Here is a 15,000-nt window from a genome sequence, read left to right as displayed (position 1 = left end):
TCTTTCCCTATTGAGCAATAGAAAAAAAAAGGAAGAAATAACTGTTTTATTCAAGGCATGAAACAGCTGAACCAGTGATAAGATATGTAAAAGTAACGAAAATTATTTAAAACTTAACTACCGTGATATATTACACTGATATTTCTACTTAGCAAAGCCTTTGGAATTACATCTTAAAAATAAAACGAACCTCTAATCTTGAATAATTACTTCTAAACCAAAAAGCTTTTACTTAAAATTGGATCTCGTATATATCTGTAAGGTTATATGAGAGAGGAACCCAAAAGAGGCCACCCGTGAGGCGGGAAGCTTCAGGCTTAGGGGCCAAGGAAAATGAGGGGGCCCCGTTCGTTCCTCGAAAAAGGGGGTGAGGGGACCAGGCTGAAGGCTCAGAACCCACACGACCTCACAAGCCAATTATCCCCGGAGATGCAGGCCTACCAGGAGCGTGACCAATACGAAGCAGCATAACAAAAACATACAAAAATCTAAAATGAACAAAAAGAACCGTGCAGAAGGCACCAAAGTAAAACAAACTAATAAGTAAAAGACAATTGCCAGAGGGGCTTATGACTGAATAAAAATACGCCAGAAGGGCTTAAAAACAATAACAAGAACTAACATCTAAGATACAACGAGTAAAAGGTAAAATGAGGGAAGTAAAAGCTCAAGTAAAAGACAGTAAAAGGTATGAGCATGAATAAGAGTAAACAGTAAAAGGACAAGATTAAAGTAAGTAAAATTCAGAGAAAGTAAAAAGTAAAAGTCGAAGTAGCACACATGGTTCACAGTGAATGTAAAATAGTAAAATGGCACGTCCAGCCTAAATACACCTGGGCAAGTAAAAGGGGCAGTACAACCTTGTTTCGGCATCCACGGTGTAAAATCCAGACAGGTAAATCCAAAGGGTAGTCAAAGCACAGTCAGAGTATCCACTTCCTTTATTAAACGTGAACGTGGGGGTTACATTAACTCCCGCGGACGTCGGCGTAGCACAAACAATAGCATAAACAATAAATAAGGATGGTTATAATAAAATAAAATGTACAAAAGAAAAACCAATCACAAAGACAATTAAACATTAAAAGAAATAGTTAAAGAATTATAGTTATGGTAAAATAAGACGTAAAAGAATCTGCTGCGATTCATTGATAAAAATATTAAAATAAGTAACTTTCTCTCGCCTTAAAAGAGATATTAAAATTATGAATAAGTAAAAAGAAACCATACAAAAATAAAGCGGAGCTTAAAATACAAAAGATAAAAAAAAGCACATGAAAAGAAAGATGCAGACGCAGCAGATGTGGATGTCTGTTATCCGCACATCAAAATCTTCGTAAACTATGCACGGATAACTAAGGATCTCAAAAGTTTATTTAAAAACAATACAAAAAGGATGTAAATTAAAGTAAAACATGTACAAAGAAGAGCCAGCGTGGTACAGATATAAAATGCGTAAAAAGGAGGCTGGCAGAGGGAAGTGGTCCGGCTGTGCTCGACTCGCCCTGTGGATTTCGGCAGGATGCTGGGTAGGATAGGGATAGGATGGGAGCAGGAGAGGATAGGATTAAAGGTAGAAGGTAGGGTAAACGGGAAAAAGGAATGGAAAAGTGGGAAATTAGCGTAGAAGCAGAAGGAAGTGAAAAAGCGAAGGAACAAGAAGAGGGTGCGAATAAGAGGGGTACGAGGGGGAAATGCGGCAGGATACAGGGCAGGATAAGGATAGGATGGAGGCAGGATAGAGTAGGGATAGTGGTAAAAGATAGAACAAGCAAGGAAAAGAAAAAGAGGAAGAAGCTACCGTGGAAGTAGAGAGAGAAGAGAAAAAGCGAGGGGACAGGAAGAGGGTGCGGATAAGGGGACGAGAGGGATAGAAGGATCGGAGCAAGGAAGGTGGGGGGGGGGGATAGGTAGTGGGTATAGGGGGGGGGGAGGAGGTTGAAAACCTCACAACCCTCCCATACCACGGGGTCGGAGAGGACATCGGAGACACACCTGGAAAGAGAAACAAGGAAGGCCTGAGCCCGATTACTTGCCTCAAAAGTTACGGGTGCATGTTCAGCTGGACGTGCATGACACGCATCACTGAACACACAAACACAAGTAAATAAAAATGAACAGTAAAAACAGTAAAATGAAAGTAAAACACAAAACAAACACAGGCTTGTGACTAAAAGCAGCCCAGCCACGAAAAGGGGCCGGAAAAGGAGCCACAGCCCTGAACAGCTACACGCCTGGAGCAGGGGCAGCACTGGAGGACGGTTCCTGGGTCACATCATCAGCATCAGGTCCACTGGTGAAGTCGACTCGAACATCGGCTGGTCCATCTGTGTCAACGTCCTCAACATCAGGGTCCTAAGTAGGGTCAATGGGAACATCTGCGTCAAAGTCAGGAACATCTGGTGCTTCTGATACTGCGTCGTCCTCATCTTCCGATGCTTAACACAGCTCCTGGAACTGCTCCAAAAGCTGGTCAAGGTCAGGTATACCATTAGCTTCATTGTCATCACCTGGTTCTACAACAGCTTCGCATGTGGCAACAGCTACAGATGGTGGTAAGAAAGCACCCTCGATATCCCAGTCTTCTTCTGGAATGTCTTGTAAATAGGTAGAGGAATCGTCCCATTCCATCTCGGGTTCAACAGCTCCGTCAGGTAACAAGGAGGATTCAGTGTAGTGCTTCGGCTCTGTGATGGCAGAAGCAGTTGTGAATGTGCTCTCCTCTTCAGTTTGAAATGTAGACCTCGGCTCTGTCATGGCAGAGGTTGATGAACATCCCAGGCCTTGAGCTACTGTAGTTCCTGGACTGACGGGACACCTGTCTTGCCCGGCAGCAGCAATACCTGTAGACCCAGGGGCTGTATGGATCCTATCGTCGGTGAAATCAAGTTCCTCCTCAAGGCCAGTCCTGACAGGAGGTACATGATTCCTGGCAGCTGTGTCCCTGAAGGTTGATTGTGCCCGTGGCTGGTCAGGCTTCTTGATGGACTGGGGAGCACTGTAGACCTCTCCTAGAGGTGTGACGGTCCCAAGCCTTGTACCCTGTTTTAATACCAGTGGCCGTGAAGTGTGATTCAGGGCCCATATAGAGCATCGTCGTCGAGTGGCAGTCGTAACAAGGTGCGGTAGGGTTAGTTCATCAGTCACAACAGGTGTTAAAACGACATCTCCATCTGTCTGTCCCAGGCGAGAGATGCAGCCTTCTAGAAAGCGACCTGAATGTGGCGGGATCTCAGTAGGTCTTGCAAGGTGTACTGCAGCTTCTGGTGGAGTAGATGGTCGGATGGGCCTTTGAGGTCCAGTACAAACATCAGCTAGGTCTGAGTCAACCAGGCTAATCTGCAGGGAATGAGCGTCGGTATACAGAAGCGACAACTCACAACCTCCTAGAATCAGTAGTCCATGAGATGACTCTGCTTCAGACTGTAAAGTGAAGTCTAGGCGTCGCAAGAAGTCTGTCCCAAGGAGAACGTCACCGTGGAACGAAAGGTCAGCTACTATGGTTCGGTGAAGTAACATGAGATCCTTGCTGATGTTAAAGGAGAGCGTAACCTCTGCAGCTGGATGAAAAGGATCTCCTGAGACACCTTGGAGAGTCTTGTTAGAAGTATGATGTCGGAGCTTGAGTGATGGATCTATCACTTCTAAGGCACTAGGCTTGACTAGAGTGACCTGAGATCCAGTGTCGACGAAGCAGAGAAGAGTCTTCCCATCAACACTGAGTGCCACGACTGGCCGTCCGCCGACTGCTGGAGTACTCACTGCTGCTGCTTGCAACTGCTCGGTCTGGACGGCGATAGAGCGTGTGTGGGTTCCCTCCTGAGAAGTTGCCAGTGAAGCTGGGAACCCTTCCTTCCTGGCCTCTCGGAAAGGGGCACTCACGAGAGAAGTGACCGCTTCTACCACACCGGAAACAAGAGTAGGCTGAGGGTGATGGTTGGCGGGCGGCAGCCCTGCATTCCCGGGTGCTGTGGGTTGAACTGTGATGGTACTCACACCACACGTTACGCCGTGATGTTGGAGATGAGGACAGAGGCCGAGCAAGTGGAGGTGATGCAGCTAGAGGAAATAGGTCATAGCGGTCTCGTGCACGGGGTGGACGGTCTGGGGTGCGACATCGAACCTGGTACTCCTCTTCCTGCAGGTCATTTGGAGACTGATGGCGAGTGTTGGAACTGCCATGCCGGATGCCATACCTTGAGTTCCAGAGCTTCTGGGCGGTTTCTGCTAGCTGGATTGGCGAGCAATCATCCTTGAGAACAAGGAGATCCCGCAGAGTGGACGGTAATCCAGCAAGGAAGACCCGCCTGATCAGCTCTGAAGGCTCTCCAACAGCTCCTCGGTGGTCCCGGTAGCCTTGGAAGACCGACGCCTCCACCTCAAGGAAGAAGTCCATTGGAGCCTGCCTTTCACTCATGCTGTGCTCGTAGAGCACTTTGAAAAAATCAGAGGCAGTGTACGTGCCCCTGAACTTACGCCTCAGCTGCCGCTTGAAAGTCTCCCAGTCCTGTATCCCGTCAAAACTCTCGGAGTTGATGATGGTCTCCGCTCTGCCCCGACAACTTGCTCTTGCAGCCCGGATGTATGTATCATCGGTTGGGGGCCTTACCAGGTTTTCAATAGCCCGAATGTAGCTCTCCACCTCCTGGTTTCTTTTCAGGGGCTCACAAGCAGAGGTTTCCCCTTTAAAATGAGGTATAGAGTCACGGGACACCAGATACGGGATTGCATCTCTGAAAGGCGGTTGGCATCGAAGGTGGTCTTGTGCTGGCTCCTCGCCGTACCTTGTGCGCGACGGTGTGGTCAGTCTTGCGGCCGGCTCAGGGAGTGTCTGGTTAGCCTCCCATAAATGGGAAGAGGACCCAGGGTATGCTGCTAAGTCGCCCCGTGCTGCTTCCCCTCTTCTGCACACTGGCGGTTGCTGACCATCTGGCTGCCTCTGTAAAAGAGCCTGCTCTTGCAGTTGCAGACGTCTCTCCCTCTCCTCCAGTTGCCGCTGCCATTCCCGGAGGTCTTCTCTGGTAGCTGCTGGGTGAATGGGGTTAGTAGACCTGGCCGCAGGTGGTGTGGTGACTGGTCGAATATGAGGGAGTGGAATGTCCGCTGGCTGTTCCTCAGGCTGTGCTGCTGAGGGAACCTGGCTCCCATTACTGCGAGATACCACCGCCTCGGTAGGAGCAGTCCTTGCCTGAAGTTGGTCCTCCAGTCGTTGTAGCCTGTCCTCACTCTTGCGAGAGATTTCCTCCATCCTGCGGAGGAGTTCGTCCCTGTTCTGGGCTACGAGGTCCATCATCCTCTGCAGCATTTCCTCCATGATGGTAACTTCCCCCTCTACGGCTCTTACTGCGTCCTGTACCTGGCTATTAGGACCCTGCAGAACTAAAACTGGGAGGGATGTACGGTGGTCAGGCGATGAGGTACGCGAGCTTGGCTGGCTCGATGACTTGGTGCTTCGTAAAGACCTCCCACGTCCAGGCATAGTACAGAGCCTGGAAACAAAGGAACAAATCCCCACACAAAAGAGCTGTACAGCTCAATCACAAACAACCAAAAAAAAAGGGGGGGGCCAGAGATACTGGCTGACCCACAAAACAGAGTGAACGGTGATGCGTGTTCAACTGAAGCCAAATGCTGGCATATGAAATATTAAAATAACCAAAACTGCCCGTAAACTGGGTAAACACGAAAAAAAAAAAAAGACAAAGAACCAAGTGTACACAGGGGATAAGGTAAAATTAGCAGGGGTAAAAAGAAAGATTAGAACATGAAAGTGTCCCTATACCTAGCAAGAGCCACAAAGTAAAACCAACTGGTGAGCGGGCATTAGTAAAAAACAAGACATAAAATGCTGAAAGAGAAAAGCCTCGCTCAAAAAATTCTAAAACACTACGAAATCTGAAATAAAACAAACAGAACAAAACACAGAACATAAAACAAGAAACGTGGCTCTTCTAAAACTACTAAAACTAACCTAACAGGAAAAAGCTAAATGCTGGACTTTAAAAAAATCTTCATATTAGTCAACGAGCAAAGAAACTCATAAATACACTCCTGGTAGATCCCACTCGCTGCCACCAAAAATGGGGTGTACCTGTAAGGTTATATGAGAGAGGAACCCAAAAGAGGCCACCCGTGAGGCGGGAAGCTTCAGGCTTAGGGGCCAAGGAAAATGAGGGGGCCCCGTTCGTTCCTCGAAAAAGGGGGTGAGGGGACCAGGCTGAAGGCTCAGAACCCACACGACCTCACAAGCCAATTATCCCCGGAGATGCAGGCCTACCAGGAGCGTGACCAATACGAAGCAGCATAACAAAAACATACAAAAATCTAAAATGAACAAAAAGAACCGTGCAGAAGGCACCAAAGTAAAACAAACTAATAAGTAAAAGACAATTGCCAGAGGGGCTTATGACTGAATAAAAATACGCCAGAAGGGCTTAAAAACAATAACAAGAACTAACATCTAAGATACAACGAGTAAAAGGTAAAATGAGGGAAGTAAAAGCTCAAGTAAAAGACAGTAAAAGGTATGAGCATGAATAAGAGTAAACAGTAAAAGGACAAGATTAAAGTAAGTAAAATTCAGAGAAAGTAAAAAGTAAAAGTCGAAGTAGCACACATGGTTCACAGTGAATGTAAAATAGTAAAATGGCACGTCCAGCCTAAATACACCTGGGCAAGTAAAAGGGGCAGTACAACCTTGTTTCGGCATCCACGGTGTAAAATCCAGACAGGTAAATCCAAAGGGTAGTCAAAGCACAGTCAGAGTATCCACTTCCTTTATTAAACGTGAACGTGGGGGTTACATTAACTCCCGCGGACGTCGGCGTAGCACAAACAATAGCATAAACAATAAATAAGGATGGTTATAATAAAATAAAATGTACAAAAGAAAAACCAATCACAAAGACAATTAAACATTAAAAGAAATAGTTAAAGAATTATAGTTATGGTAAAATAAGACGTAAAAGAATCTGCTGCGATTCATTGATAAAAATATTAAAATAAGTAACTTTCTCTCGCCTTAAAAGAGATATTAAAATTATGAATAAGTAAAAAGAAACCATACAAAAATAAAGCGGAGCTTAAAATACAAAAGATAAAAAAAAGCACATGAAAAGAAAGATGCAGACGCAGCAGATGTGGATGTCTGTTATCCGCACATCAAAATCTTCGTAAACTATGCACGGATAACTAAGGATCTCAAAAGTTTATTTAAAAACAATACAAAAAGGATGTAAATTAAAGTAAAACATGTACAAAGAAGAGCCAGCGTGGTACAGATATAAAATGCGTAAAAAGGAGGCTGGCAGAGGGAAGTGGTCCGGCTGTGCTCGACTCGCCCTGTGGATTTCGGCAGGATGCTGGGTAGGATAGGGATAGGATGGGAGCAGGAGAGGATAGGATTAAAGGTAGAAGGTAGGGTAAACGGGAAAAAGGAATGGAAAAGTGGGAAATTAGCGTAGAAGCAGAAGGAAGTGAAAAAGCGAAGGAACAAGAAGAGGGTGCGAATAAGAGGGGTACGAGGGGGAAATGCGGCAGGATACAGGGCAGGATAAGGATAGGATGGAGGCAGGATAGAGTAGGGATAGTGGTAAAAGATAGAACAAGCAAGGAAAAGAAAAAGAGGAAGAAGCTACCGTGGAAGTAGAGAGAGAAGAGAAAAAGCGAGGGGACAGGAAGAGGGTGCGGATAAGGGGACGAGAGGGATAGAAGGATCGGAGCAAGGAAGGTGGGGGGGGGGGATAGGTAGTGGGTATAGGGGGGGGGGAGGAGGTTGAAAACCTCACAACCCTCCCATACCACGGGGTCGGAGAGGACATCGGAGACACACCTGGAAAGAGAAACAAGGAAGGCCTGAGCCCGATTACTTGCCTCAAAAGTTACGGGTGCATGTTCAGCTGGACGTGCATGACACGCATCACTGAACACACAAACACAAGTAAATAAAAATGAACAGTAAAAACAGTAAAATGAAAGTAAAACACAAAACAAACACAGGCTTGTGACTAAAAGCAGCCCAGCCACGAAAAGGGGCCGGAAAAGGAGCCACAGCCCTGAACAGCTACACGCCTGGAGCAGGGGCAGCACTGGAGGACGGTTCCTGGGTCACATCATCAGCATCAGGTCCACTGGTGAAGTCGACTCGAACATCGGCTGGTCCATCTGTGTCAACGTCCTCAACATCAGGGTCCTAAGTAGGGTCAATGGGAACATCTGCGTCAAAGTCAGGAACATCTGGTGCTTCTGATACTGCGTCGTCCTCATCTTCCGATGCTTAACACAGCTCCTGGAACTGCTCCAAAAGCTGGTCAAGGTCAGGTATACCATTAGCTTCATTGTCATCACCTGGTTCTACAACAGCTTCGCATGTGGCAACAGCTACAGATGGTGGTAAGAAAGCACCCTCGATATCCCAGTCTTCTTCTGGAATGTCTTGTAAATAGGTAGAGGAATCGTCCCATTCCATCTCGGGTTCAACAGCTCCGTCAGGTAACAAGGAGGATTCAGTGTAGTGCTTCGGCTCTGTGATGGCAGAAGCAGTTGTGAATGTGCTCTCCTCTTCAGTTTGAAATGTAGACCTCGGCTCTGTCATGGCAGAGGTTGATGAACATCCCAGGCCTTGAGCTACTGTAGTTCCTGGACTGACGGGACACCTGTCTTGCCCGGCAGCAGCAATACCTGTAGACCCAGGGGCTGTATGGATCCTATCGTCGGTGAAATCAAGTTCCTCCTCAAGGCCAGTCCTGACAGGAGGTACATGATTCCTGGCAGCTGTGTCCCTGAAGGTTGATTGTGCCCGTGGCTGGTCAGGCTTCTTGATGGACTGGGGAGCACTGTAGACCTCTCCTAGAGGTGTGACGGTCCCAAGCCTTGTACCCTGTTTTAATACCAGTGGCCGTGAAGTGTGATTCAGGGCCCATATAGAGCATCGTCGTCGAGTGGCAGTCGTAACAAGGTGCGGTAGGGTTAGTTCATCAGTCACAACAGGTGTTAAAACGACATCTCCATCTGTCTGTCCCAGGCGAGAGATGCAGCCTTCTAGAAAGCGACCTGAATGTGGCGGGATCTCAGTAGGTCTTGCAAGGTGTACTGCAGCTTCTGGTGGAGTAGATGGTCGGATGGGCCTTTGAGGTCCAGTACAAACATCAGCTAGGTCTGAGTCAACCAGGCTAATCTGCAGGGAATGAGCGTCGGTATACAGAAGCGACAACTCACAACCTCCTAGAATCAGTAGTCCATGAGATGACTCTGCTTCAGACTGTAAAGTGAAGTCTAGGCGTCGCAAGAAGTCTGTCCCAAGGAGAACGTCACCGTGGAACGAAAGGTCAGCTACTATGGTTCGGTGAAGTAACATGAGATCCTTGCTGATGTTAAAGGAGAGCGTAACCTCTGCAGCTGGATGAAAAGGATCTCCTGAGACACCTTGGAGAGTCTTGTTAGAAGTATGATGTCGGAGCTTGAGTGATGGATCTATCACTTCTAAGGCACTAGGCTTGACTAGAGTGACCTGAGATCCAGTGTCGACGAAGCAGAGAAGAGTCTTCCCATCAACACTGAGTGCCACGACTGGCCGTCCGCCGACTGCTGGAGTACTCACTGCTGCTGCTTGCAACTGCTCGGTCTGGACGGCGATAGAGCGTGTGTGGGTTCCCTCCTGAGAAGTTGCCAGTGAAGCTGGGAACCCTTCCTTCCTGGCCTCTCGGAAAGGGGCACTCACGAGAGAAGTGACCGCTTCTACCACACCGGAAACAAGAGTAGGCTGAGGGTGATGGTTGGCGGGCGGCAGCCCTGCATTCCCGGGTGCTGTGGGTTGAACTGTGATGGTACTCACACCACACGTTACGCCGTGATGTTGGAGATGAGGACAGAGGCCGAGCAAGTGGAGGTGATGCAGCTAGAGGAAATAGGTCATAGCGGTCTCGTGCACGGGGTGGACGGTCTGGGGTGCGACATCGAACCTGGTACTCCTCTTCCTGCAGGTCATTTGGAGACTGATGGCGAGTGTTGGAACTGCCATGCCGGATGCCATACCTTGAGTTCCAGAGCTTCTGGGCGGTTTCTGCTAGCTGGATTGGCGAGCAATCATCCTTGAGAACAAGGAGATCCCGCAGAGTGGACGGTAATCCAGCAAGGAAGACCCGCCTGATCAGCTCTGAAGGCTCTCCAACAGCTCCTCGGTGGTCCCGGTAGCCTTGGAAGACCGACGCCTCCACCTCAAGGAAGAAGTCCATTGGAGCCTGCCTTTCACTCATGCTGTGCTCGTAGAGCACTTTGAAAAAATCAGAGGCAGTGTACGTGCCCCTGAACTTACGCCTCAGCTGCCGCTTGAAAGTCTCCCAGTCCTGTATCCCGTCAAAACTCTCGGAGTTGATGATGGTCTCCGCTCTGCCCCGACAACTTGCTCTTGCAGCCCGGATGTATGTATCATCGGTTGGGGGCCTTACCAGGTTTTCAATAGCCCGAATGTAGCTCTCCACCTCCTGGTTTCTTTTCAGGGGCTCACAAGCAGAGGTTTCCCCTTTAAAATGAGGTATAGAGTCACGGGACACCAGATACGGGATTGCATCTCTGAAAGGCGGTTGGCATCGAAGGTGGTCTTGTGCTGGCTCCTCGCCGTACCTTGTGCGCGACGGTGTGGTCAGTCTTGCGGCCGGCTCAGGGAGTGTCTGGTTAGCCTCCCATAAATGGGAAGAGGACCCAGGGTATGCTGCTAAGTCGCCCCGTGCTGCTTCCCCTCTTCTGCACACTGGCGGTTGCTGACCATCTGGCTGCCTCTGTAAAAGAGCCTGCTCTTGCAGTTGCAGACGTCTCTCCCTCTCCTCCAGTTGCCGCTGCCATTCCCGGAGGTCTTCTCTGGTAGCTGCTGGGTGAATGGGGTTAGTAGACCTGGCCGCAGGTGGTGTGGTGACTGGTCGAATATGAGGGAGTGGAATGTCCGCTGGCTGTTCCTCAGGCTGTGCTGCTGAGGGAACCTGGCTCCCATTACTGCGAGATACCACCGCCTCGGTAGGAGCAGTCCTTGCCTGAAGTTGGTCCTCCAGTCGTTGTAGCCTGTCCTCACTCTTGCGAGAGATTTCCTCCATCCTGCGGAGGAGTTCGTCCCTGTTCTGGGCTACGAGGTCCATCATCCTCTGCAGCATTTCCTCCATGATGGTAACTTCCCCCTCTACGGCTCTTACTGCGTCCTGTACCTGGCTATTAGGACCCTGCAGAACTAAAACTGGGAGGGATGTACGGTGGTCAGGCGATGAGGTACGCGAGCTTGGCTGGCTCGATGACTTGGTGCTTCGTAAAGACCTCCCACGTCCAGGCATAGTACAGAGCCTGGAAACAAAGGAACAAATCCCCACACAAAAGAGCTGTACAGCTCAATCACAAACAACCAAAAAAAAAGGGGGGGGCCAGAGATACTGGCTGACCCACAAAACAGAGTGAACGGTGATGCGTGTTCAACTGAAGCCAAATGCTGGCATATGAAATATTAAAATAACCAAAACTGCCCGTAAACTGGGTAAACACGAAAAAAAAAAAAAGACAAAGAACCAAGTGTACACAGGGGATAAGGTAAAATTAGCAGGGGTAAAAAGAAAGATTAGAACATGAAAGTGTCCCTATACCTAGCAAGAGCCACAAAGTAAAACCAACTGGTGAGCGGGCATTAGTAAAAAACAAGACATAAAATGCTGAAAGAGAAAAGCCTCGCTCAAAAAATTCTAAAACACTACGAAATCTGAAATAAAACAAACAGAACAAAACACAGAACATAAAACAAGAAACGTGGCTCTTCTAAAACTACTAAAACTAACCTAACAGGAAAAAGCTAAATGCTGGACTTTAAAAAAATCTTCATATTAGTCAACGAGCAAAGAAACTCATAAATACACTCCTGGTAGATCCCACTCGCTGCCACCAAAAATGGGGTGTACCTGTAAGGTTATATGAGAGAGGAACCCAAAAGAGGCCACCCGTGAGGCGGGAAGCTTCAGGCTTAGGGGCCAAGGAAAATGAGGGGGCCCCGTTCGTTCCTCGAAAAAGGGGGTGAGGGGACCAGGCTGAAGGCTCAGAACCCACACGACCTCACAAGCCAATTATCCCCGGAGATGCAGGCCTACCAGGAGCGTGACCAATACGAAGCAGCATAACAAAAACATACAAAAATCTAAAATGAACAAAAAGAACCGTGCAGAAGGCACCAAAGTAAAACAAACTAATAAGTAAAAGACAATTGCCAGAGGGGCTTATGACTGAATAAAAATACGCCAGAAGGGCTTAAAAACAATAACAAGAACTAACATCTAAGATACAACGAGTAAAAGGTAAAATGAGGGAAGTAAAAGCTCAAGTAAAAGACAGTAAAAGGTATGAGCATGAATAAGAGTAAACAGTAAAAGGACAAGATTAAAGTAAGTAAAATTCAGAGAAAGTAAAAAGTAAAAGTCGAAGTAGCACACATGGTTCACAGTGAATGTAAAATAGTAAAATGGCACGTCCAGCCTAAATACACCTGGGCAAGTAAAAGGGGCAGTACAACCTTGTTTCGGCATCCACGGTGTAAAATCCAGACAGGTAAATCCAAAGGGTAGTCAAAGCACAGTCAGAGTATCCACTTCCTTTATTAAACGTGAACGTGGGGGTTACATTAACTCCCGCGGACGTCGGCGTAGCACAAACAATAGCATAAACAATAAATAAGGATGGTTATAATAAAATAAAATGTACAAAAGAAAAACCAATCACAAAGACAATTAAACATTAAAAGAAATAGTTAAAGAATTATAGTTATGGTAAAATAAGACGTAAAAGAATCTGCTGCGATTCATTGATAAAAATATTAAAATAAGTAACTTTCTCTCGCCTTAAAAGAGATATTAAAATTATGAATAAGTAAAAAGAAACCATACAAAAATAAAGCGGAGCTTAAAATACAAAAGATAAAAAAAAGCACATGAAAAGAAAGATGCAGACGCAGCAGATGTGGATGTCTGTTATCCGCACATCAAAATCTTCGTAAACTATGCACGGATAACTAAGGATCTCAAAAGTTTATTTAAAAACAATACAAAAAGGATGTAAATTAAAGTAAAACATGTACAAAGAAGAGCCAGCGTGGTACAGATATAAAATGCGTAAAAAGGAGGCTGGCAGAGGGAAGTGGTCCGGCTGTGCTCGACTCGCCCTGTGGATTTCGGCAGGATGCTGGGTAGGATAGGGATAGGATGGGAGCAGGAGAGGATAGGATTAAAGGTAGAAGGTAGGGTAAACGGGAAAAAGGAATGGAAAAGTGGGAAATTAGCGTAGAAGCAGAAGGAAGTGAAAAAGCGAAGGAACAAGAAGAGGGTGCGAATAAGAGGGGTACGAGGGGGAAATGCGGCAGGATACAGGGCAGGATAAGGATAGGATGGAGGCAGGATAGAGTAGGGATAGTGGTAAAAGATAGAACAAGCAAGGAAAAGAAAAAGAGGAAGAAGCTACCGTGGAAGTAGAGAGAGAAGAGAAAAAGCGAGGGGACAGGAAGAGGGTGCGGATAAGGGGACGAGAGGGATAGAAGGATCGGAGCAAGGAAGGTGGGGGGGGGGGGATAGGTAGTGGGTATAGGGGGGGGGGAGGAGGTTGAAAACCTCACATATCAACCAAGTAAAATATCTATTTTTTTAATCAGTCTAAAACTTCGGATTCAAGGGGCCAATATTTTTCTTCTTCTTTTGTTTTGAGATTTAGCATCAATAGTATATTTATTTATTTCGCGAAAATCACAGTATTAATGGGTCTTAATTACACGCACAAAAATAATAGATCTTGGCAGTAGTCTAGTAGTGTTAAAAAAAAAAATTAAATCTTTTTTTACCTCTATATTATTTCTTTTTTTTTAATGCATGTTGCTCCTGCGTAACTAAAAATATGTGAAATATATATGTATTTATTTCTTTGATTTTTTTTTTGTAACAGATTTTAGTGTATGGATTTTCCGTGTATGTTCAGAGTACGTCATGATGTTTTTCATTTCATTTTACCTATTTATTCTATTAAGACCTTGCTCTTGATATAGACCGAAAAGAATAATTATCCCCCTGTAAATTTACTTTAGTTTAGGCTACAATTGAATCCTTTTAAAAAATGGGATCCAATCCAGAGAAAACGGAGTTTTAACATGGTAAACTTTAGCAAATTTTATCCAGTGTCGTAAAAGATATACATACAATTCATTTAGTCACTTACACTACTTATTAAGAATTGTAATCATGTTTAGCAAATAGAAAACCAACGATTTTCAGATCAATTTATTTTTTATTTTGCAGATTGAAGAAACCCAAGCACTGATGGTCGATTCTTGGATTGTCAATGTAAGTGATATCAATTATCGTTCGTAATTCTGTTGAAACATTTGAACTTAAAGGATTACAATTATACAACTACCATAATCGGCTTCCTAGGTATTCATTTCTATATTTGATTTATAAGGAATTTGCTCAGTTTAATAGCAATGACTACAAAAAAGTCCTGATTTTTATTATTGTTTTTTCTGCTATTGTTATTGTAACGGATATTCTTACTGTATTTGTTATCATAACTACCATTATCATCATCATCATCGTCATCGTCATCGTCATCGTTATTATCATCATCATCGTCGTCATCATCATCATCACCATCTTCGTCATTGCTGTTGTTGTTATAAAATAATAGCATTAACAGACAAAGAAGATGGTATATATATATATATATATATATATATATATATATATATATATATATATAAACTACCTGAAACGAAACAATAGAAACAACACAATGGAACTAATCCAAAACAATGCAGGTAAACCATTCTCTCTCCATGTTGTAGCCCTGAATCAATACTAAATCCTTAGATACCTACACAATACACAAATTCATGGCTTCGAAATGTGAAAACGGTATTTAGGTGTTCAGTTTATGGAAATTATACAATTAAGGGGGATTTGGAAGATAGAAATAGGAGAAGGAGAGGGAGGAAACATGAGA

General features: G+C 45.6%; 1 protein-coding gene across 1 annotated transcript in view; it reads left to right on the top strand.

Moving 5' to 3' along the window:
- The window catches only part of LOC125038186 (neuronal acetylcholine receptor subunit alpha-4-like), a 32,220-nt gene that overhangs the window by 358 nt on the left and 16,862 nt on the right, over window positions 1–15,000 (top strand). Inside the window, exon 2 of the mRNA XM_047631572.1 lies at window positions 14,298–14,342. Coding sequence (XP_047487528.1) covers window positions 14,298–14,342 — 45 coding nt within the window. The remainder of the gene's footprint in view (window positions 1–14,297; window positions 14,343–15,000) is intronic.

This window comes from Penaeus chinensis, chromosome 3, assembly GCF_019202785.1.
Source record: "Penaeus chinensis breed Huanghai No. 1 chromosome 3, ASM1920278v2, whole genome shotgun sequence".
Taxonomy (NCBI): Eukaryota; Metazoa; Arthropoda; class Malacostraca; order Decapoda; family Penaeidae; genus Penaeus; species Penaeus chinensis.
The sequence above is the reverse complement of the archived record's forward strand: the minus strand, read 5'-3'. Positions and strand labels throughout refer to the sequence as shown.